The sequence below is a fragment of the Rhinoderma darwinii genome, chromosome 7 (assembly GCF_050947455.1).
Source record: "Rhinoderma darwinii isolate aRhiDar2 chromosome 7, aRhiDar2.hap1, whole genome shotgun sequence".
Classification (NCBI taxonomy): domain Eukaryota; kingdom Metazoa; phylum Chordata; class Amphibia; order Anura; family Rhinodermatidae; genus Rhinoderma; species Rhinoderma darwinii.
Window position 1 is genome coordinate 28,709,801 of NC_134693.1, and position 24,276 is coordinate 28,734,076.

Genomic DNA, 24,276 nt, shown 5'->3' on the forward strand with positions numbered 1-24,276 from the left:
CAGGACTCCTTTATAAATGTAAACCATGATGCTAGTATGAACAGGGCCTTACGCAGTTTTAAATCCAATGCTTTTGTACTATTGCAGAACCAGACACATCTGCCACTCAGGAATTTGGGTGGAAACCAAAGGCAACTGTATTTTTGTCACCTGGCCTCTGCTGACTGCTTAAAGACACTGTATTTCTCAGTGCTTGCACTTATTTTTGGATAAGGATTTTGAATTGCTGCACTGAAACAGGCCGTCTCCATAGTCATCCCAGCTACGGCGGCCCCCCCCCCTCCCCATGTACAGTACTGTAATCATTGTGGCACTGAAGAGGTTAACCGTAGGGATTGGAATTTTTGCTGATTTCAGAAGTTTGGTCAGCATTGCGGCTGTGTAGGACAGATATCCTCCTGCGGACATAGTGACAATTCTCGTGTGAACATCTTGATGTAACAGAATGTGCCTTAACCACCTAAGGCCCTTGGTGTACTATTATGTCAAAATGTGGGAAGGGGTCAATGGCCATTCTAAGCTGAATGCGCCGGCTCTCGTCAGATCGCAGAAGTTACACAGCTTTAGGCCTCATAAGTAACAGCGTGGGAGACTGGCTGGGAATCCGTGGTGTCGTTGATCTTTGAAAAAAATGAAAAAAAAAAAAAAAAACTGTGGGAAGGGGTTAAAGGAAAACTCCAGCTGCACAATTTCTCACCGCCTATCCATGAAACTAACCCCCCAAAATGCTGCTGCTGCTCTTTTTTTTAAATATTGTATCCCAAGTATTGCTGACAGAAATCACACTGGTTCCCTATGGCAGGAAGAATTGGTGCAGTGTCATTACTTAGCTAGCGGAGGGAAGGGATGACTGTATGTCAATAGCCATATATCACTTATTTACAGGGGCACGGGGGACTGCTCAACGATAACAGGAGATCATACAGGAAGATGGAGATCCGCCGTTGTAATCGGATACATACATGACGGACCGATGCTATGCAAGAAACAAGAGGAAGCCCAGCATTACCATATTACCATGCAGAGACAAAAAGGTGCTGGTTTCAGAAATTTTGGGTAAATTGAACAGTCTCAGAACAGCATTAAGTTTACATTTAGCACATCAACATGTTGGAAGCATGAGGATACTTTGGTCTGATCCGGGCATTAATCTGTTTGGTCTATTATACCAGGTTCTTCAATGCTTCAGCTTTTGGGGAATACAGATCGTCCTGTATAAATATGGTGGAAACCCACAAGACTACGTTGTTCAGGTAATGTTCACCGATGACCTATTTTTAGTAGTCTTTAGAAAAGAAAAAAAAAGTGTCTGCACGTGCGGATTAATTCAATACAATAAGGCGCTCTGAACCTTTTAAAAAAACACAACATAAAGGCAACTACGCTTTCCTACAAAAGGCATTACGATTTTCCCTCCTGTCCACGTCGTTCCCACCATTGCACATACTATAAATGTACTTTACCCCGGCAGCTACACATTACTTTATTTTTGCATGAGATTTAGAAAACTCCTGTCCACACAATGTGGCTGAAAAATCAACAAAATATTTTCTTAAGAGTCCTATTACACGGCCCAACTTGGGCCGTAAAAACGAGCACCGATCACCAAGACAGCTCGTTGATCAGTGCTCGTTTGCTTCTTTCACAAGGAGCTATGATCGGAGATGTGCTGCTGACTAGCGACTGTTTTATTGGTCACATAAAAAAGCAGATAGATGGATGAATCGGCGCTTGCTCATTTATCGGCTGATCATTTCCCTGTGTACACCGGGGAACGATTGGGAATGGGCATTTGTATGAACGCTCGTTTGCCCGCGTACAAGGGCATTTACACTGGTTGTCCGGGACTTTCAATTGATGGCCTACCTTCAGGATAGGCCATCAATGTGTGATTGGGGGGTTCTAAAGGTCCTTTTACACTGGCTGATAAGGGTCGTGAAAACAGTGCAGATCAATGAGACAGCTCGTTGATTGGCGCTAGTTTGCTCCTTTCACAAGGAGCAAAGATTGGTTATGAATGGGTACGAGCGATTATTAATATGATTACTCGTCCCCAAGCATTACCATCATGATGGCAGCACCTCTCCGTTTACACAGGGAGATGTGCTGCTGATGACAATATTTGTTTCTGCATAAACTATACAATCAGCATATGAATGAGTGTTAGTTCGTTCATCGGATCATCGTTGCCCTGTTTACATATGACCGCTCCTTTGCCCGTGTAAAAGAGACATTACCCATGCCGCGACTTAACCCATCAAAACCATGGCATGCAGGGCATGGTGCAGTTTAAACAAGCAGTCCTGAACGACCCCTTCTAAACTGAAGCTTGCTCCTCGTGTCATGCTTTTAGTGCTGTGTTTTTTTTCCTCAGACTTCATTGGCTTACGCCATGGCACTAACTGTTTCTATATGCAGCACCATAATGAGATTTTCCAAAGAAACAATCTTTACTTTTAAATATGGTGGTACTACAAATGCACGAGGGCTTTTGCTGCAAAAAAAAATTCCCCAATTGGCTAGTTGTGCGGATTTTTCCTGTGCTACCACGGCCATCTATAAACATGCCAATACACCGCAATACCTCTCCCCAATGACCAGGGTTAACACCAAAGTTTCCATTGCAGATTAAGAACATAAAACCTTCTAGAAAACAGGTATGAAACCTGGTGAAAATAACACATCTCACTGCTATCAAGCTGTATACACATCCAAATTACCATTATGTGCATGACGACGGTTTGATATACTGCAAATTCTCCGTCAATGCTGACCAATTGTCCCTCTGAAGTCATTTTAATATGATAAAAGCCCATACAAGTGACAAAATGAGCTCCCTCCTGAGCTTTGCCTCGAGCAAAACGACAAAGTGGGACCACGGATGAGGAGACGATACTGTAGTTATCACACAAAGGCGCAGTGCTTCTAGGATAGCCCTAAACGGTTAAACTGTCCACACCGTGACCTGCCAAAGGCACCACATGAACAAATCACTATTCAACCCTCCAAATACATATTGATTCCTTCAATCAGAGCACCAGGAGAACTGCAGGAAAAACAGGAAGATTAAAGCCAGCAGTGGAGACTTTCAAGGGGGAATGATGTCTAACCTCTCATACCGACTAAGCCATTAGTGGAGATGAGAGGAATATGAGAAAGTTTAAAGGTCCAGAGTTATAATGTGTGCCCTACAGAACGCTCCAGAATAAGACGCAGACATTAAGGAGGTTAAAAATCCTAAACGACAGACACCAAACCATTTTAAAAGGCACGAACCAGAACTTAAAATCACCGCAAATAGCTTTGAATGCCCCATACTCCTTGTAGCCTTGATACCCCCTATGGATATGTGAAAGCACATGAAACAAACCTCTGCCTCCCGGCGCCCGGACCGGACACGATGTGCCTACACGTGCTTGCGGGGCAATCGTTCTCCATCCCTTTCGGCATCATTCCTTGGCTAGCTAAAATTAGTTGCTTAATTACTAATTGATTGCTCTGACACAGAGTGTTCCCTGAATGAGTTTGGTTTCGCTCACCCCCGCTTTTCCCTACACACACATCAATTCAAGCGATCTTTATTTCACATTTATCCCCCCCCCCCTTATAACTACAAAGAGGATGGAACGGAGCTGTAAGCATTAATTGGAAATGCAACAGAACAGCTGGCCAAGCTTTAAAGAGACAGCACCGCTTCTCCGCCATATGGGCCGTCAGACAGGAAGATTAAAGAAAAGGGAGAAAAATACCATCTGCGCTGATACAGTTGGGAAAAAAAATATTTGGACATAAAAATAAAAAAAAATAAAATGCATGAAATGAATTAAGCACATTCCAATAATAGTCTATCAGCAACAAAAAAAAATAATTGGAAACAGTAAGATAAGAACATGGACTCTGAACTGTGTTAACAAAGGAGAATCTGTGCGTGACATAAAAAGCAACAGTGGGATATCTGCCCTTGTGAAGAAAAGCAAAAAGTTGATTGTGGAACGTACGGATGTCAACAGCACAGAAAAAGGTGAAGCAGATTTTATAAACCTACAAAACATTACAGGAACTGAATCGATCGAATATAATGGACTTTCCCTACATACAGAGCATTTTTCGGTCTGATTCTGTATGACTGACAGAAAAACAATGGTGCCATACTCTATCGGACGCTATATTCACCAGAACACAGCGTCACACAGAGAACCACATGGTGGCACATCTTTACTTGACCACTCTAGAAGGTAAACTAAACTTTTCCCAAAATCATTATAGCACTTTATATTATACACTGATCAGCCATGACATTAAAAAACACTTTCAGGTGAGGAGAAAAACATTGATTATTGTGTTACAATGGCGTCCAATGGTTCCTGTCAAGGGGTGGCATATATTAGGCAGCAAGTGAACAGTCTGTTCTTGAAATTGATGAGTTGGAAGCAGGAAAAATGGACAAGTGTAAGTAATTGAGCGACTTTGACAAGGTCCAAATTGTGATGGCTAGATGACTGGGTCAGAGCATCTCAAAAACGGCAGGTCTTGTGGGGTGTTCCCGGTATTCAGTGGTTTGTACCAACCAAAAGTGGTTCAAGGAAGGAAAACCGGTGAACTGGCAACAGGGTCATGAGTGCCTTTCGGTTTTTGAGTGTTACCAGTGGTTTACATAGAGATAAAACCTCTTTATTTACATTAATGAAGGCGTCTCTTGATTGTAGACTATGACAACGATACGCCAACCTCCTCGAGAGTGTTCCAAGGAAACAATTCTGCGGTCATCCACTTTAGTTATTGTGTTTGGTGTTGCTGAGCTCTCCAGTGCATTGCTTCTTTTTAAGAATGCACAAAATTGTTGATTTGGCTACTTCTAAAGTTTCTGTGATTTCTCAGATATATCAATAGCGCAGTCGCTCCGCTATTGATTCCGTCGTTAAAACGGAAACCTGCCAGAATGGTGACGAACGGAAACCATTAGCAATGTTTCCGTCACCATTGATATCAATGGTGACTGAAATGGAAGCTGCGGTTTCACGTTCCGTTGCAGGGTTCACCCGACGGAAACCTCAGACGGAACCCCGGAACGGAAAGCGAACAGTGATGTGAACAGGCCCTTAGAGAGAGTAAGGAAGGCCTATGCAGAAAGCTGGACGCATGAAGACTCAGTAGATGAGCTCAGTCTGAAGCTCAACATGTACCATATCAAAGGAATGGCCACAGCAGACTGAGACAACCTTGGTGGAGTCAGATGCCCCCTAAGGCAATGTATTTGAGTTCAACCAGTGACTGAGCAGTCCCGAAAACACAGGACATGCTTAATCAAAATCTTGCTATACTTAGGGGCTCAGTAAACACTCAGAACATCTGTTCCACCATTATATAGTTAACAAGCAATGGTCAGTCTCAACAAAACAAAACAAGTCATTCAATTTGTCACGTGATCCCTCACAGCCAGTGTGTTTGACCACTATACAACCACAGTGGATGGGATATAAGAGGTTGTGCAACACATCTTGCTCTTCTTACCTCTGGAGGAAACACTGGGTTTGACCAGTCCATGTTCCCCCAAAAAGTTGGATGAGAGCCTTGCATGGTTCAAAAACATTATTTTCAGTGGATCCGGCTAACAAAAACATAGTTGGGAGTCATTAATGACTTTGGAGAACTTTTGTCACATAAAAAAGTTACTAGTTTTGGCGCATCCAATGTTTGCACTAAATTCTACGACTTTAGACTCTTCTCACCACTTTTCAAGTGGCAAGAGGCCGAAAGTATCAAGAGGGGGCAGGATCACCAACACACCGTCAGATTTACAATAATTTATGACAGAAAATTGCATGAATTATAGCGCAAATCTACACCTCTTTTCAGCAGTCGTAAAATTCAACATCTGGCACACAAACAGCCAGAGATGGACCAAATTTTACAGAAGGCCTGTGCCTCCTAATAAATTGAACTCATTTTACTCCAGCGAAGTCTGGATGAAATGCCAGTCTCAAATAAATCTGCCCCATAGCCTTCATGGACATCTATTCACTACAGCTATATGAGCTGCCCTTCTGGAACGTCTCTTCCCACCTCTGTCCTAAAGCTTTACAATGCAATGTGCCAGATTCTAAATGAAAATAAAGAAACTACAAAACATTTGTTGCCATTATCCGATGTGGTGCTAGAATCCAAGATTAAAAGACATCCAAAGTCTGGAAGGGTTCACTAGGAGTTATATGGGGAGAACAGCTGGTGTACTGGACAGGTTTGTAGAGCTTGCCTGCTACATGGCCAAACCATCATTTTGGATTGGGTGCCCAGAATATTTTCCAGTTGGTGCAAACCCAGAGCTGGCTAGACTGTCCAATGTCACATCCAGCATCACTGTACACAGCCCGGCCAAGACAGCCACCTGCGGTCATCATTAACAGATGCATTAGGGAACATAGCACTCAATTTCGATATCCTCTTTGGGCAATGTGTTCTGTGACACCAAACCACTTGAACAAAATCTCACGATCACAATCTCGCTGCTGTAATAATGGGTAAAGATGTTACTAGTTGCATCACAACATGTATGGCTATAACATTACAATCTTCTAATCCACAGGGAAGGGAGGTATCTAAGGTAAGAGTATTGTATGGGTATTGTATTCTACTAAAACTTAGTGGAGGGGAACAATTTGAAGTCGTGTTTTCTGGTTTTTAATACCCTTTGAGAGAATTTTGAATTACTAGAAAGAGGTTCCCTATTCCCCATATAACACCAACTGGAGAACTAGCAAGAGTGGAGAGCCGCCACCAAGGGTGTTTTTCGCTCTAGGGAATGCAACACATTCATATATTACGCAGGCAGCCAATTTCTTATAATAGGAACTATGTAACGCTTATTTTCTCTGCAATGGCGCAGTATTAGACTTGAACCCTTGCCACAGTACCCCACAAATTACAGCTGATCAATGCGAGACCCAGTAGTGGGACAATGTGATTATATCTCTTTTTTTAAACCAACAAAAAAAAAAAAAAATGGGTATGTATATGGCAACTAAATAATAAAACCATGAAGAGTAGAACAAAAATCTTTTATTTCAACAGAAGTACCACATGTACAGAATTAAAATAATTTAAAAATAGCAAACACATGCTAAAAATTACTCCTAAAGGGGGAGTTGGTCACCCTGATAAGTAACCAAACAAAAGCCTCAACAGTCCACCAGAACCCCTCCACATATGTAGCGAACCATGAAGAAATCAAACAGACGGGTAATAAATATCAGAACGTGTAAAAATATGCGGAGCTATGCAGCGTAGAATCCTAGGAGGAAAAGGTGGACTAAAAGCCGCACGTATCACCACAATGTGGCTTACTCAGGGGTATTTTTTACTACGAGGTATCTATCCTTGCTATATATGCTTCCCGTGTCGTGCAATCATTGTGTGCAGCTGTGTGTATAATGTTAGGCATATTACCTTTCTTGCTGTTCTCTATCCAGCAACGCGTCAATGTTTAATGCCAGTCAGCGTCTGCCCGTACACCCCGAGTGAAGGCCGCTGACAAGGTATGGCAAGATGGCCCCCGCGCATGCGAAGTGCAACAGGCAGACGCCAGAACGGCAAATGCACCCCACCTCTATCTAGATGTACGCTATTATTAGGCGCCAACTGCGTCAGACCGTACACGCAGCGCATGCGCCGGGGCCACCGCCAAGATAAGACAAGATGGCCCCCACGCCCGGGTGAGATCTCTTTTTTTAGTACATCCTTCTAACAAGGAGGAGTTGTCCAAAGTGGGCAACCCTTTAAGTAGCCTTCATTATAAGATAAAGGTTACCACCGACACAAAGATTTGTCCATAATCAGACGAACGAGCCAATAGTTGAATCCCATGCGTGCTAAAGTGCTTGAGATTACGTCATCTTAAAACATTTCCCAACAAAGAAAATATATGCTTCCATCCATGGGAACCATTGTTTTTATTTTTACGTAATAGAAGTGCCCATTCCACTTTTTTGTTAGTTCTCTGTAAGGCAAGCTAGATAGTTTCCCCACGTAATAAAAAAATTCACATGTAATAAAAATTACCTGAGTCTTCCTCCTCTGTCGAGTTATTAGGGCTGGGTTTTTACGGCATGGCCTACATTACGGCAAAATGGTCTGTTTCTGTTGTGAAATGCAGCAAAAAAAATGCATTTTGATCGCGACGTGTGAATCCAGCCTTATAGGCACGGGACAGTTTTTTTAAACTGATGACCTATCCACAGTATAGGTCATCAGTATATGATCACCGACACCTGAACCGGGAGTTATACAGTGTTCGGTGCTGGAAGAAGATGGCTCCGGTCACAGTAAAGCAGCCATGTTGGGTTACGGCATCTCTGCTCCTATTCACTTGAATAGGAGCAAAGGCGCAGTACATCCGCTATACTGTGACTGGAGCCATCTTCTTCCAGCACCAACTAACGCATTACAGCTGGTGCTTGGAGGCAGCCGGGTCAGTCAGACCACCACCGATTATATACGGATGACCTATACTGTGGATAGGTCATCCGTATGAAAAAACGCTCTGTGCCTTGACAACCCCTTTAAGTCTTTATTCAGGTATTTTAATAAAATCTGTATTGGAGATCCTAGAATTTTTCATATAGTTTTCCCAATCTCCTTCATAGCACAGCTGCCTAGTTATATAGTAACACATGAGCTGTATAATTATGATGTTGGTTCGGGACAAGCGAAGGCCAATTTTTTAAAACATTTTTAAGGTAAAAAAATAAATACATTTTTATGTAGAAGGACCAGATCAGTAGAACCATCGATAATCGAGGTCTCTAAAACCAAGCTTCTTGTTTTCTAGTTACGGCATAGTGGTGAAAACGCAAATAAAATCATAACTATGGACATTAGAGAAATGAACCATCAGCCTAAATAGATATGAGATGCTTATGTATAATTCCGTCTCCCCGATAATACCGCACATTAAGACGCCGCTAAGTACCTAGATACAAAGCCTTCTCTTAGGTACTTCGGAAGCTTTAAGTGATATTCAATCTAGAGGAAAAAAGTATCTTATTTTGTGGCTGAACAATGTAATATGTGATATTACATGGCTGTGTGCACTCAGAAATTGGAATTATTACTAGTTTAAGTAGTCATTTCTTCTAAGGGTATTTAGAAGACACTGATGTTCAGATACATAGTTCAGCAATGCTGAAAAAGACAAGTAATTACAATATGGCAGTGCCTAGGCAAGTTCAGAGTCAGATATAAAGAATCCCATTACAGTCTTTAAGGGGTCTCCGTGTACACACAGATGCTTGTAAGGGCACGGATGTGAGACACCTCGGAGCGGCGCTCACTTGGAAATGCTGCTGTTATACAGAGTCTGTTCTGCCCTCTTCTTTACAACCTTCTTTTTTGACAGGCCCTAGCAATGGCTCGAGGTTATAGATGACATTCAGACAGCTCTGGATAATGGGCTTGACACCAAGTGCTGGGGGGAGGGGTGCATGCGCCCTTTCCCTTTTAATTGTATTGTCAAAAGCTTTTGACACAGCAGGCGATAAAAATGTCAATGAGAGAGAGCAAAACGTGCACAGCGGGGAAGAAGGAGGAACAAAAAAAAAAACACCTAAAAAAAATAGAGGACTAACTTGATATGGGTCATAAGGAACATAAATAAATTCACGACTGCGAAGATGCTAGAATCTAATTTATATTTCTTGACTTGTGAAAAAAATAAAACAATGTGTAATCACTTAAATAATAATGGTTTAACGGAAAAAAAAAAAAAATTAACATTTCTAGCGACACATTCCCTTTAAAGCGTTTGTTTATCCTAATGCATTGGAGAAGATATCTCAATACAGTTATTTGCACGCCCCTCAAGTGTATTGATAAATTCTCCCCGCTGTGGATTCCTTTGGGTCTAGATACCAGTTGCCCTCTTCTAAACTGTATATCTTAATAAGAGATTCCACTTACAAAATTCAGCTATCACAAAAAAAATGTGGAAGGCCATGCAGACTGATGCAGTTTTCTCCTTGCACCTCGATGTGCAGAAGTGGGAGCGGTGAAAGTAAATAGTTAAAACGTGTTAGTTCGCATCTCCTGGAACATATGCCGTGTATCCCTCTCCAAGCGCTGTAGACGCAGGATGAGCAGATGAACTGTACAGACCTTTGCATAGAAAAGTGCAGGAGGAACACAAACCTCCCACCTGCAGACGTTTCAGCAGCTGGAGGCCAGAGGTTAATGCTCCTATATCAGCCGTGTCTTGTCTGTGGGAAGTGTTCAGTTTATTATGAGTGAAAAAGCTTCCAGAGCCAATGTCATTTATTAATGCTTGAAGTGATTAGGAAAGGATAACAAAAGTACTGTATTTGATGGCTATTGGACAGCCCCATGGTGAGAAGGTTGGAAACTGCCTGATCCCAACTTTAGCGGCTATATGGAACTTAAAGAGGCTCTGTCACCAGATTTTGCAACCCCTATCTGCTATTGCAGGAGATAGGCGCTGCAATGTAGATTACAGTAATGTTTTTATTTTTAAAAAACGAGCATTTTTGGCCAAGTTATGACCATTTTCGTATTTATGCAAATGAGGCTTGCAAAAGTACAACTGGGCGTGTTTACAGTAAAAGTCCAAGTGGGCGTGTATTATGTGCGTACATAGGGGCGTGTTTACTACTTTTACTAGCTGGGCGTTCTGATGAGAAGTATCATCCACTTCTCTTCACAACGCCCAGCTTCTGGCAGTGCAGACACAGCGTGTTCTCAAGAGTTCACGCTGTGTCGTCACTCACAGGTCCTGCATCGTGTCAGACGAGCGAGGACACATCGGCACCAGAGGCTACAGTTGATTCTGCAGCAGCATCGGCGTTTGCAGGTAAATCGATGTAGCTACTTACCTACAAATGCTGATGCTGCTGCAGAATCAACTGTAGCCTCTGGTGCCGACACGATGCAGGACCTGTGAGTGACGTCACAGATCTGCACTGCCAGAAGCTGGGGGTTCTGAAGAGAAGTGGATGATACTTCTCATCAGAACGCCCAGCTAGTAAAAGAAGTAAACACGCCCGATGTACGCACATAATACACGCCCAGTTGGACTTTTACTTTAAACACGCCCAGTTGTACTTTTGCAAGCCTCATTTGCATAACTACAAAAATGGTCATAACTTGGCCAAAAATGCTCGTTTTTTAAAAATAAAAACGTTACTGTAATCTACATTGCAGCGCCGATCAGCTGCAATAGCAGATAGGGGTTGCAAAATCTGGTGACAGAGCCTCTTTAAAGAGACTGTCACCACATTATAAGTGCCCTGTCTCCTATATAAGGAGATGGGCGCTGTAATGTAGGTGACAGTAATGCTTTTTATTTAAAAAAACGATCTTTTTTCACAAAGTTAGGAGCGATTTAAGTTTATGCTAATGAGCTTTCTTAATGCCCAAGTGGGCGTACTTTTACTTTCGACCAAGTGGGCGTTGTACAGAGGAGTGCATGACGCTGACCAATCAGTGACCAATCAGCATCATCCACTCCTCTCCATTCATTTACACTGCACTAGCGATATAGATATATCGCTATGTGCAGCCTCATACACAAGCCCTAACATTACTAGTGTCCCGATAATGAATACACATGAAATCCAGCCTGGACGTCATGTGTACTCAGAATCCTGACACTTCTGACTCTTTTTTGTGAGATTCCAGCAACGGATACGAAATCTCGCAAGATCTCGGAGCTAAACGAGATTTGGTTTCACTTGCCGGAATCTCACAAAAAAAAAAGAGTCAGAAGTGTCAGGATTCTGAGTACACATGACGTCCAGGCTGGATTTAATGTGTATTCATTATCAGGACACTGTAGTAATGTTAGGGCTTGTTGTACAGAGGAGTGTATGACGCTGACCAATCAGCCTCATGCACTCATCTCCATTCATTTCCTCAGCACATAGGGATCCTGTTAGATCCTTATGTGCTGTCTTATACGAACACATTAACGATACTGGAGTGTTTAGACAGTGAATGGACATTCCACGGGATGTCTATTCACAATCTCTGCACTTCGTAACTGTTTCTGTGCTAGTTACAGCAGAGGAAGCGTGATCTCGTTGCAACCTGTCATTTACAGCGTAATCTCGCGAGATTACGCTTCCTCTGCTGTAACTACCACAGAAACAGTAACAAAGTGCAGAGACTGAATAGGCATCCCGTGGAATGTCTATTCACTGTCTAAACACTTCAGTATCATTAATGTGTTAGTATAAGACAGCACATAAGGATCTAGCAGGATCCCTATGCGCTGACTAAATTAATGGAGAGGAGTGCATGACGCTGATTGGTCACTGATTGGTCAGCGTCATACACTCCTCTGTACAACGCCCACTTGGTCTAAAGTAAAAACACGCCCACATGGGCATTAAGCAACTCATTAGCATAAATCTAAAATTGCTCATAAAGTGGTGAAAACCGATCGTCTTTTAAAATAAAAAGCATTACTGTCACCTACATTACAGCGCCGATCTCCTTATATAGGAGATAGGGCACTTATAATGTGGTGACAGAGACTCTTTAAAGGATTTGTCTGGTTTACAAAACTCTTTTTTAAATATCCCCCGGCCAAGACACTTATCTACCAGTAAAAGTGGAGAGCTACAAAGAGCATCCCTTACTATGGAGAAGCCTACACATCTGTGTATTTTACAGACACTGAATTCAAAGGAAACCGTGTAATGCGTCATTCACTCAGTGGTGGCGCTGCAGGGGAATTTAACACTTGCTGCTGTGAACTGCCACACATTATAGATGAAGACACCCTGTGATCATCTTACATCCCGTGATCATCTTACATCCTGTGATTATCAGGGAACCTTCTAACAAAAAAAGATTGTCCAAAAGGGAATAAGCCATTTAACCCCTTAACGACCAAGGACGAAAATGAACGTCATGGTCGGCTGCTAGTTCCCGCACCATGACGTTCATTTTCGTCCGCATTTCAAACTGTCACTCTGTGTAAACACAGAGTGACAGACCCGCGCTGACAGTTGTCCCCGACAGCTGAGACATCAGTCTTGCCGGACAGCGGACCATCGCCGCTGATTTCGGCAGTTAACCCCTTAAGTGCGGCGATGGATTGCCGTCGCCGCATTTAAGTGGTTTGAAGCACATCAGCAGCCCCCAGGAAGTGATCGTGGGGGCTACCGAGGCTTGTCACAGCAATCGGAGGTGAGATAATGACCTCCGGGTTGCCATGTACGGAAGCCTCGGAGGAACAGCCTCCGGCCGTTCCTCCTCTGCTTCCTGTCAGTGTGACAGTCACGTCACAATGACAGTTAGAGTACATCACACTACGTCTGTAGTGTAATGTACTCTAGCAGCGATCAAAGCTGCAAGACTAAGTGTCCCCTAGTGGGACAAGTTAAAAAGGTAAAAAAAAGTAATAAAAATGTTTTCAAAAAAGTGTAAAAATAAAAGTTATAAGTTCTATAAACACTAAATGCTTTTTTTCCCTATAAGAAGACTTTTATTATAGAAAAAAAAATGAACACGTTAAAAAAGTACACATATTTGGTATCACCGCGTTCGTAACGACCCCAACTATAAAACTGTTATTTTTCCCGCACGATGAACACCCCAAAAAAAATCAATAAAAAACTACGACAGAATCGCAATTTTTTGGGTCACCACCGCTCCCTAAATAAAGAATAAAAAGTGATCAAAAAGTCGCATGTACCCGAAAATAGTACCAATAAAAACTTCTATCCGTCCCGCAAAAAACAAGCCCTTACACAGCTTTTTTGACTAAAAAATTAAAAAATTACGGCTCTCAGAATATGGCGACACAGAATTTTTTTTTTTTATAAATAAGTCATTTTATTGCGCAAACGCTAAAAAAAAGGACCAAACCTATATACATCTGGTATCGCCGTAACCGTACCAACTCGCAGAATAAAGTAAAAATGTCATTTATAGCGTACGGTGAGCGCCGCAAAAAGAAAACCTAAAAAAACGGTGTCAGAATTCCTGTTTTTTGCTCAGGATTGCAAAAAAATTGAATAAAAAGTGATCAAAAAAAATCGCAGGTACCCCAAAATGGTACCAATGAAAACGACAGATTGTCCCGCAACAAATAAGCCCTCACACCGCTCTATTGATGGAAAAATAAAGAAGTTATGGCTCTTGGAAAGCGGGGAGTGAAAATCTAAAATATGAAAGCAAAAACTGGATCAGTCCTGAAAGGGTTAATTCATTTCTAATGAAAAAACGTATGACCCCATGTTGGGTATTTCCGTACTCGGGAGAAATTGCTTTATAAAAAATGGTTGTTTTTTTCCTCCTTTATCCCTTGTGAAAATGAGAAAATGCAACATTTTAGTGGAAAAAAATGTTGATATTAATTTTCGCGCCCTAATTCCTGTAAACTCTGCAAAAGACCCGTGGGGTGTAAATGCTCACTATACCCCTAGAAAAATTCCTTGAAGATTTTTCCAAAATGGGGTCACTTTTGGGGGGTTTCCACTGTTTTGGTCCCTCCAGTGCATTGCAAATGCGACATGGCACCGAAAACCATTCCAGCAAAATCATAAATCCAAATGGCGCTCCTTCCCTTCTGAGACCTGCTGTGGGTCCAAACAGCAGTTTATTACCACATATGGGGTATTGTCGTAATCGGGAGACATTGCTTTACAAATGTTGGGGTGCATTTTCTTCGTTATTCCTTGTAAATAATAAAAATTTCTATGTTGTTTCAGAAAAAAAGTACATTTTAATTTTTACAGACTAATTCCAATATATTTAGCGAAAAACCTGTGTGGTCAAAATGCTAACTACACCCCTAGATAAATACCTTAAGGGGTCTAGTTTTCTAAATGGGGTCGTTTATGGGGAGTTTCTATCGTTCTGGCAGCTCAAAGCTTCTCCAAATGTACAGTGGGGCCTAAAACATTTTCAAGCAAAATATGAGTCCTGAAAGCCTCCGGGTGCACCCTTCCTTTTGGGTCCTGCCGTGTGTCCAGGCAGCGCATTAGGGCCACAATGTGGGTATTTTTGAAAACAGGAGAAAGAGGGTGATAGATTTTGGGGTGTGTTTCTTCATTTTCATGTTCGCTTTACAAAGAAATTGGTCTTCAAACTGATACTTTTATGAAAAAAAAGTGAAATTATTTTTTTTTTCACCTGATATGCATTAAATTTAGCAAAAAACTGTGGGGTCAAAATACTTACTATACCCCTAAATAAATACCTTAAGGGGTCTAGTTTTCTAAATGGGGTCATTTGTGGGGGTTTCCATCACTCTGAGACCTATGAGCCTCTGAAAACCTGGCTTGGTGCAGGAAAACAAAATGTACTTCAAAATTTATAAAATTATTATTCAATTTGTAAGTCCTCTAAATTGCTGAAAATTTATTTTATTTTTTCAAAAGTGCTGCCAAAATAGAGTAAAGAGATAGAAATATATATTTAATTAAAAAAATTGTACAGTATGTGTGTGCATATATATATATATATATATATGTGTGTGCATATATATATATATATACATATATGTGACATATTGCAGTTAAAAATAGGGGAAAATGGTAATTTTTACAAAATTTCTTCCATTTTTCTATTTTTTTATTAATTTCCGCAAATCGTATCAGTCTACTTTTACCACTAAAATAAAGTACAACATGTGACGAAAAAACAGAATGTCAGAATTACTTGGATATTCAAAACTTTCACAGAGTTATTCTCTGATAAAGTCAGACATACCAGATTTGACAAATCTGGCTTGGTCATTAAGGTACAAACATGCCCGGTCATTAAGGGGTTAAGCTGCCTATTTAAAGAAAAACAGTCAATACCTAGCAAAATAAGCGCAAATGCAATACCTTAATAGAGGTATAAGAGTAAATATAATTACAAAGTAAGCACCGCCTCGTTCTGTGAATCCACAGCAGATTTTCTAATCCTTCGCCAATAAAAATGTACACTCAGCCAAGAGGCACCCTGTGCTATTGTTACCAGTATTTTCGGCTGCATCTGTGACGAAGGCCCTTAATGGAGCCTCCTACGCAGATGTGAACGGGCCCTAACACAGTATACAACAATGGATTACCCCTTTAAGAGCACCAGTAAAACAAGGGAGAATGCGTGACCTACATATAGCCATCATTTCTTAATGGCTATGTACGCCTTTGAAATTATTTTTTCTTTGTTTTTTAATATAACAGTATATCAGTGTGTTTGGTGCAACTTTCCAATTGCTTTTTTATTTTAAAAAATTTACTTTTTGAGATACAGCTGCTTTGTAACCTGTGTAAGCTGTATCTACCGCTGAAATCTGCATCCGTCAGGTCAGCGGGTCCGATCCACCGGTTATCAATCACAACTAAGTTCAAAACTTAGAGACATGAAGGACCCGCCTGCTGACAATGAACCCATCAGTCCCGCTGACCTGACGGATACAGGTTTCATACAGCTGCTATGTAGACAGGATACAAAGCAGCTGTAACTAAAAAAGTAACAATTATTTTCAATAAAAAAAGTAAATTAGAAAGTTGCACCAAACACACTGATACACAGTTATATTAAAAAAAAATTTTTTTCAAAGGCGTACATAGCCTTTCAAGTACATCTATATGCTGTTTTGCGGTAAGTGTTAGTCAGCCACAATGTACACGTCAATATGTACATGACATAATATGTCTGCTACTAAAAACATTAGATCATAAAAAAAAAGAGTAAGACTTACCTGCACAGCCAAACGCCAGGTGGTAACGGGAAGAGGGACTGAATTTTACACAGCATACATTGGCTTTGGCTTCAATACTAGCAACAGAATTATCCAGGTTGGTAGACCATAGCTTTACTAAACGAGAGACAAAGTAACAAAGAAAAAGTTTTATTACACATGCCGTGATCATGCATACAAGATCATTTTATTTTTTTAAAAGGTCATGTCCTTTCATTGAACACCGCACTTCGGCATGGGTTTCCTTACCCTTAGGCCGGACTGACATGAGCGTGTTCAGTACGTGATATATACGGTCCGCAGGTCGGCCGCATTTCCCGGACTGAGCACACTGCAGGGAGCCGGGCTCCTAGCATCAATGTTATCTATGACGCTAGAAGTCCCTGATCTTTGCGGAACTACTGTCCCGTACTGAAAACATGTTTTCAGTACGTGACAATTTTCCCGCAGCGAGCAGAGACTTCTAGCGTCATACATAACTATGACGATAAGAGCCCAGCTCCCTGCAGTGTGCTCAGTCCGGGAAATGCGGCCGACCTGCGGACCGTATATCACGTACTGAACACGCTCATGTGAATCCGGCCTTAAGCCGTAGCATGTATTAAACAATGCGAAGGGAGATTTACCTTCCTCCAAATTTCACACTTGGCCGTCAATTACTGCACCATTAATGTGCTACAGTTTTTACCTATTTATTTAAGTTTCTACAGTCTAACAGGTCATGCTCATGACAGTGTGATGGCTCCGTGCATGAGCCGTATAGTTAGTGCCAAAGACTAGATAAAATCCCATATCTTGGGAAATAAGAAAAACCCCGAAAAACAAGCGGCAATATGCGATTATGGCCTTAGGTCTCACTCAGAGATATTTGATCTTGTATTTATTTATTTTGCCTGCATCAGGACAATGTTCGTTACAATGCAAATAACCCATATATAAATGTTTGCATTATGCCTTTTCTGTGGTTAGGAGCCACTCCTGCTTTTGGCTATAGAACAAAAAAAAAAAAAAAAAAAAAAAATTTATTTATATATATATATATATATATATATATATATATATATATATATATATATATATATAAATAAAAAACAAAAAAAGTGTATGCAACATACTGATAAAATATGTAAGTGTAAATGAGGCCTTAGGCTGTATTCACACAGCCATAAGCCATATATTTACATCCCAAAACAGTATCAGGACCCATCATGTGTAATCAGAAAAGCTCTTCCAAGGAAATCCCACCCGATCCCCGGTCCCTCTGTCTACACGTCTGCTGGCTCACGTTACACTTGCCACCAATCCCACGTTAGTTCATTACTACAAACTGCTTGAAACAGTGCAGAGGCTGCTGTAATCACAGGACTTTATTAACCAGCAAGTTCCCTCTACAGACGCAGTTGTTTGGGTGAGATATTACAATTACTTAAAGTGTAGCTAAAAGTTTGACAAACTCCTGACATGTCATAGTGACAAGTCAGAAGCTTGGATTGGTGGGGGTCCAAACACTGAGACCCCACCAATTCACTAGAACGAAGCAGCTGAAGCGCTCGGGTGAGCGCTCAGCCGCTTCCTGTCTATTCGGCTTTTTCCGGAAATCCGATGTATCGGAGTACGGGCCAGACTTTCTATCGAGTCCGTACACTGATACATTTATTTACGGAAAAAGCCAAATAGACACAAAGCGGCTGAGCGCTTACACCGCTTTAGCTATCACCGCCCCTCTTTATATATCTCACTATCACTATCGATTTTCTCCTGCAGCTGAAATGTGCAGGGTGAAAGTAAAGAGCTGCAATAATTCATCTCAGCCTTCTTTCATCCATATTGAATGAAGCCACCAAACAGCACTTATATTTTTAGTTCTAGATTAGAAACTTAAATCTTCACACTGGGTTGCACTTTTACACTTTAAAGGAAAAAAAAATTCCCTTGCTATGTTGGTCACCGGTCTATGCACATTGAAGTCAATCTCTAGCGAAGGTGCTGTCTTTGGTGGAAATGATAAGGGTTGTGCCAAAATACAAATGTATCCCCTATCCGTAGGGTAGGTGATACATTTCTGATCGCTGGAGGCCCCGCCGATCACTAGATTGGAGGTCTTGAGTTTCATGTTCCTCCTTGGTGCACCCCACGCAGCGAGGAACTTGAATAGAACGGCGGTGAAGCATGCGACTTGCCGCTCCATTCAATGTCTATGGGGCTGATGGAAACAGCTGACACAGGGTTTTCAGAAGCTCAATGTGGACTAAATAGATATTTTAGGTTGCTAGGTGCCTCAGTGCCCCCGCAATCTGTCTTCGTTACCACAGCAATCAATCCCATTCATTTCGATGGCTGATATGCACATTTATGAATAAATTGACAACTGGGCAGTCTCCACACAGCAACAATGGCACAAGAATCAGGGACAAGTCAGATTGCCTTTTCTGGGGTCGCAAGTGGTCAGGGGCATGCTGGGAATTGTACAGTCACAATAGGTGGAGAGCTGCAGGTTGGAGACCACTGTCTTAATAGGTTAACATGTAGAACATAAAGTAAAGTATCTGACTTTTCTGACCCCGCACTGCAGCGCTAAGTGAGCAGATACAGGTGAGTAACATCAGCAGCCTCCACCTGTTTGATCCGTAGAGGAGACTGTGCAGATATCTAATATTAGGCGGATGTAAGCTTTAGGCTTGCAGGTGTAACCAAGATCTCTGCTTGCAGTCAATCAATTGATTCATTCTTTATTTCCAGAGGATAAAAATCTGTCCATGGCTAGATGATGATCACAGGTGCACGGCTCGTTGCAAGACACAGCTCTGACAAGTGTACTGTAAGGGCTCATTCAGACCAACGTGAATAACGTCCATGTGCTGCGCAGGGAAATGATGCGCAGCACGCGGACCCATTGAATTCAATGTGGCCGTTCACACATGCAGGAGTTTTCACACAGCGAGTGTCTGTTGCGTAAAACTCACTGCATGTCCTATATTGAAGCGTTTTTCACGCACCTATCGCCCATTGAAGTCAATGCAGGGGCGTAGCTAGGGGGGGGGGGGCAGGCGGGGCATGTGCCCCGGGCGCAGCCTGGAGGATACTGATAGGGGGGCGCCGAAGAGCAGCTGATCGCTGCTGACAGGCGCCCCGTATGTAGGACACCTGCAGCAGCTTAGGAAGAGCCAGGACATTACGGCGTTCTGACTGGGGTCTGTGACGGCCAGGGAGTGGACCAGTCCAGTCACCTGACCTCACGTCAGTGACATGAGGTCAGATGACTCAGGTCAGGGGACAGGTCCACTCCCGTGCTGCAGCCTTCCTGCATCTGCCTGTGCTCTGTGCTCCGCCGAGAAGCAGAAGAGGAAGCTCCGCCCACACACAGTCCGTCCTGACCTGTCAGCAAGGAGACATGGCGAGTGTCTGTGTGTAATGTGTGTCTCTGTGTTTGTATGTGTATATGTTACAGTGTGTGTGTGTCTCTGTCTGTCTGTGTCTCTGCATGTGTTTGTCTCTTACATCTACTACATTATCTGTACTCCGAGAGATATGACTGTTATCTGTGATGTTACATAGGACTGCAGGGAACATCTACTACATTATCTGTACTGTGTGCTAAATTACAATCTCAGCTCTGCTACACAGTACAGATAATATAGTAGCTGTTACCTGCAGTCCTGTGTAACACCACAGATAACACAGTCATATCTCTCTGAGTACAGATAATGTAGTAGCTGTTGCCTGCAGTCCTATGTACCACCACAGATAGCACAGTGATAACTCTCTGAGTACAGATAATGTAGTAGCTGTTGCCTGCAGTCCTATGTAACACCACAGATAACACATAGTGCTAAATTACAATCTCAGCTCTGCTACAATGTGTTATCTGTGGTGTTACATAGGACTGCAGGCAACAGCTACTACATTATCTGTACTCAGTTATCACTGTGTTATCTGTGTTGTTACATAGGACTGCAGGTAACACTACTATCTGTATTTAGAGAGTATTCACTGTGTTATCTGTGTTGTTACATAGGACTGCAGGTAACATCTACTACATTATCTGTGCTGTGTACATATGTGCCTGTGTGCGTATATATGGGTCTGTTTGTGAATGTGTCTTTGTGCTTGTATATTTGTGCCTTTTATGTATTTGCATATGTTCCGGTCTGTGTATTTATCTGCCGGTGTGTGTGCGTATATGTGTCTGTACGTCTATATATTTACCTGTATGTTTGTATTCCAGAATGTGTGTATGTATATTTACCTGTATGTCTAAATATCTGTCTTTATGTATGTACAGTATATATGTTCCAGCGTGTCTATATATGTGGTTAATTTTTTGTTTGTGTAGGGGGCGGGAATAGAGAGTCCCGCACAGGGCGCCATCCAAGCGAAGGCCGGCCCTGGCTGTCACCAACCCTAGTCAGAAGGAACTCCGCCGCTGCCTGCGCCGAATGACCTCCTCGGCTCCTCCGGTAAGTCACACCAGGCAGAGCGGAGAGTGGTATCGGTAGGCTACCGCTCACCGGTCTGTTCACAGTGTGGCGCTATTTAAAAGGGGGGGGGGGGGGGGGAGTGTGGCGCTATTTACAAAGAGGCAGCAGGACGCTGCCCCTTTGTAAATGGGCTCTATCTGTTTGTAATGTGGCACTATCTACAAGGGGGGCTGTGTGTGGCACTATTTACTGGGGGCTGTGTGTGGCACTATCTACATGGGGCTGTGTGTGGCACTATCTACAAGAGGGGGGCTGTGTGGCGCTATCTGCAAGAGGGGGGCTGTGTGGCGCTATCTACAGGGGGCTGTGTGTGGCCTCTAATTTATTTTATTTTAATTTATTTTTATGTTAATTACATTATAGAACTTGTAAAATGTAGAAATGCTTTTATACTCAAGTTATATTAAAAAAATTGTGAACAAAAAATTACATCTCATTGATTGGTAGGGAAAGAAAACATGGCGAGGGGGAAGGAGATGTCGGGAAATAAGTTGGGGGGGGGGCGCCAATCTGAATCTTTGCCCCGGGTGCTGGAGAGCCTAGCTACGCCTCTGGTCAATGGGTGTGTGAAAATCACGCACCGCACATCCATGTGCTGTGTGTGATTTATGCATCAATTCAATTGAAAATAATAATAATAAAAAAAAAGATGTGCTTTGCGAGTGCGTGAATAACGCATACCCACTCGCAAGCACACTCGAATCTGATACGCTTGTGTAAACGTAGCCTAACTACACTCAGCCCTGCACCTGTGTGTCCATCACATGACCAGGACAGATTTTTGGGCTCTCTGGAAGTAAACATTAGTTTAATTTTGAATAGCTGGAGGCAGAGATTTTGAAAATTCAGAGGAATTGACAAAAAGTTCATCAGGCAAATTTTAGAATTTTTCATTAAAAAATGAATAAGCTTTATTTGCCAAAATTGTAATACCACTGTAACTTCATAGCTCCCAACAGGTGGCACTAGACAGGTATTATTATTAACCCCTTAGTGACCAGCCCATTTTAGGCCTTAATGACCAAGCTATTTTATTCGTTTTTCTATAGTCGCATTCAAAGAGCTATAACGTTTTTATTTTTTCGTCTGCATAGCTGTATGAGGACTTGTTTTTTGCGGGATTAGTTGTGCTTTTTAATAGCACCATTTTTGGGTACATATAATTTTTATATTAACTTTTATTAACATTTTTGGGGGGGATTATAAAAAAAACTGAAATTCCGCCATTGTTCTATGCGTTTTTAAATTGACGCCGTTCACTGTGCGACGTAATTAACATGTGACCTTTATTCTATGGGTCGGTACGATTACGGCGATACCACATATGTTGAGGTTTTTTTATGTTTTACGACTTTTGCACAATAAAAACACTTTTGAACTAAAATTATTTGTTTTTGCATCGTCGCTTTCCAAGAGCCGTAACTTTTTTATTTTTCCATCAATGTAGTGATTTTTTGGGCTTGTTTTCTGCGGGACGAGACGTAGTTTTGAATGGTAGTGTTTTGGGGTACATGGGACTTATTGATTCATTTTTATTATGACTTTTTTGGGGGGCAATGGAAAAAAATTTCAATTTCGCCATAGTTTTTTGCGTTTTTTTTTTACGGTGTTCACTTTGCGGTTTAAATTACATATTAACTTTATTAATGGAGTCATTACGGTCGCGGCGATACCACATATGTGTACTTTTTTTTTTTTTTACACTTTTACTAAATAAAACCACTTTTTATGGAAAAAAATAGATTTATTTTTTTACTGTACTTTTTATTAATAATCTTTATTTCACTTTGATGACTGATTTTCTTAGTCCCACTAGGGGACTTTACTGTGCGATATTCCGATCGCTGCTCTAATGCTTTGGTATACTTCGTATACCAGAGCATTATTGCCTGTCAGTGTAAATCTGACAGGCAATCTGTTAGGACGTGCCTCCGGCGCGCCCTAACAGGAATATGTCCAGGGCAGACCTGGGGGCTTTTATCAGGCCCCCGGCTGCCATGACACCCCATCGGAGACCCGCGATTGCATTCGCGGGCCGCCGATGGGTGACAGAGGGAGCGCACTCCCTCTGTAAACAAAGTTAAATGCCGCGGTCGCTATTGACGGCGGCATTTAACGGGTTAAACGGCCGCGATCGAAGTAAACTTCAATCGCGGGCGTTGGAGCAGGAGCTCAGCTGTCATCAGACAGCAGAGCCCCGGCGCCTGCCTGCACGGGAGACCCGTGCAGGACTTAGACTAGGCTGACGTGAAAAGGCGTCAGCCTAGCCTAAAGCCCATTAGTGAATCACGTAAAAAGGCGTATTAGTGGTCACTAAGGGGTTAAAGGGGTTGTACAGCGTTATAGAAGTTATTACAAATTGCTTACAATGCTATCAAATAACAAAAGGAGTAATACTCACTTTACCAATCCTGTGCTGACGATTCCCGGCTCCCCTGCCAGTCTCCGCTCTGCTTGCGCCAATGATGACGTGCCTAGGAAGAACACAGATTGGCAGGGAATCCGAAAATCCTCGGCATGGGAGCGGTAGGGGATTCGTTTCGGGAGGACTACTATTTTGGGTGTTTTATAGCAATGTAAGCTCTTTTAAATTTTTTTTTTTTTTTAGTCAAACACAGGACTGGATACAAAAAGAAAAAAAAAGTGCAAAAGAAAGATGGATACGTCTCCTACCTTTTGGCTCCAAAAAAAAAGTGTAAAAAAAAACTGCATGTGTGATTCCGGCCCGGTGGTTTAGAACTATTTGAATACATTTGATATAATCTATCCGATTGAGGGGTAATCTTTATAGCTATACCTTTAGTCACTACACTAAAAGTTGCCCCCTGAACAGGTATCCCTTGTTGTGGCAGAACCCCTGGGGACCAGCGTGCTGGGAGTAAACTTACATTTGCTATTTTCCGTTTACCATTAAAAAGTCCTGTTAATGAATGCAAAATGCAGCGCAGCGTGCCAGGATTATTATGTGACAATAAAGCCTGCAATATTTCAAATACAACAAAAAAGTCATTACCGCTTGTCGGCAATAAAAAAATAAAATTGGTTAAGATGACACAGAGCTATGGATTTGATTAAATCTCCTACAATGAG

General features: G+C 42.0%; 1 protein-coding gene and 1 pseudogene across 2 annotated transcripts in view; one reads left to right on the plus strand and one right to left on the minus strand.

Annotated features, from left to right (window-relative positions):
• The window catches only part of COP1 (COP1 E3 ubiquitin ligase), a 177,742-nt gene that overhangs the window by 43,377 nt on the left and 110,089 nt on the right, over positions 1 to 24,276 (minus strand). For both annotated transcript variants that reach the window (XM_075833074.1, XM_075833072.1), the window contains one exon: positions 16,709 to 16,825. In XM_075833074.1, coding sequence (XP_075689189.1) covers positions 16,709 to 16,825 — 117 coding nt within the window. The remainder of the gene's footprint in view (positions 1 to 16,708; positions 16,826 to 24,276) is intronic.
• Positions 503 to 621, plus strand: LOC142658212 (5S ribosomal RNA; annotated as a pseudogene).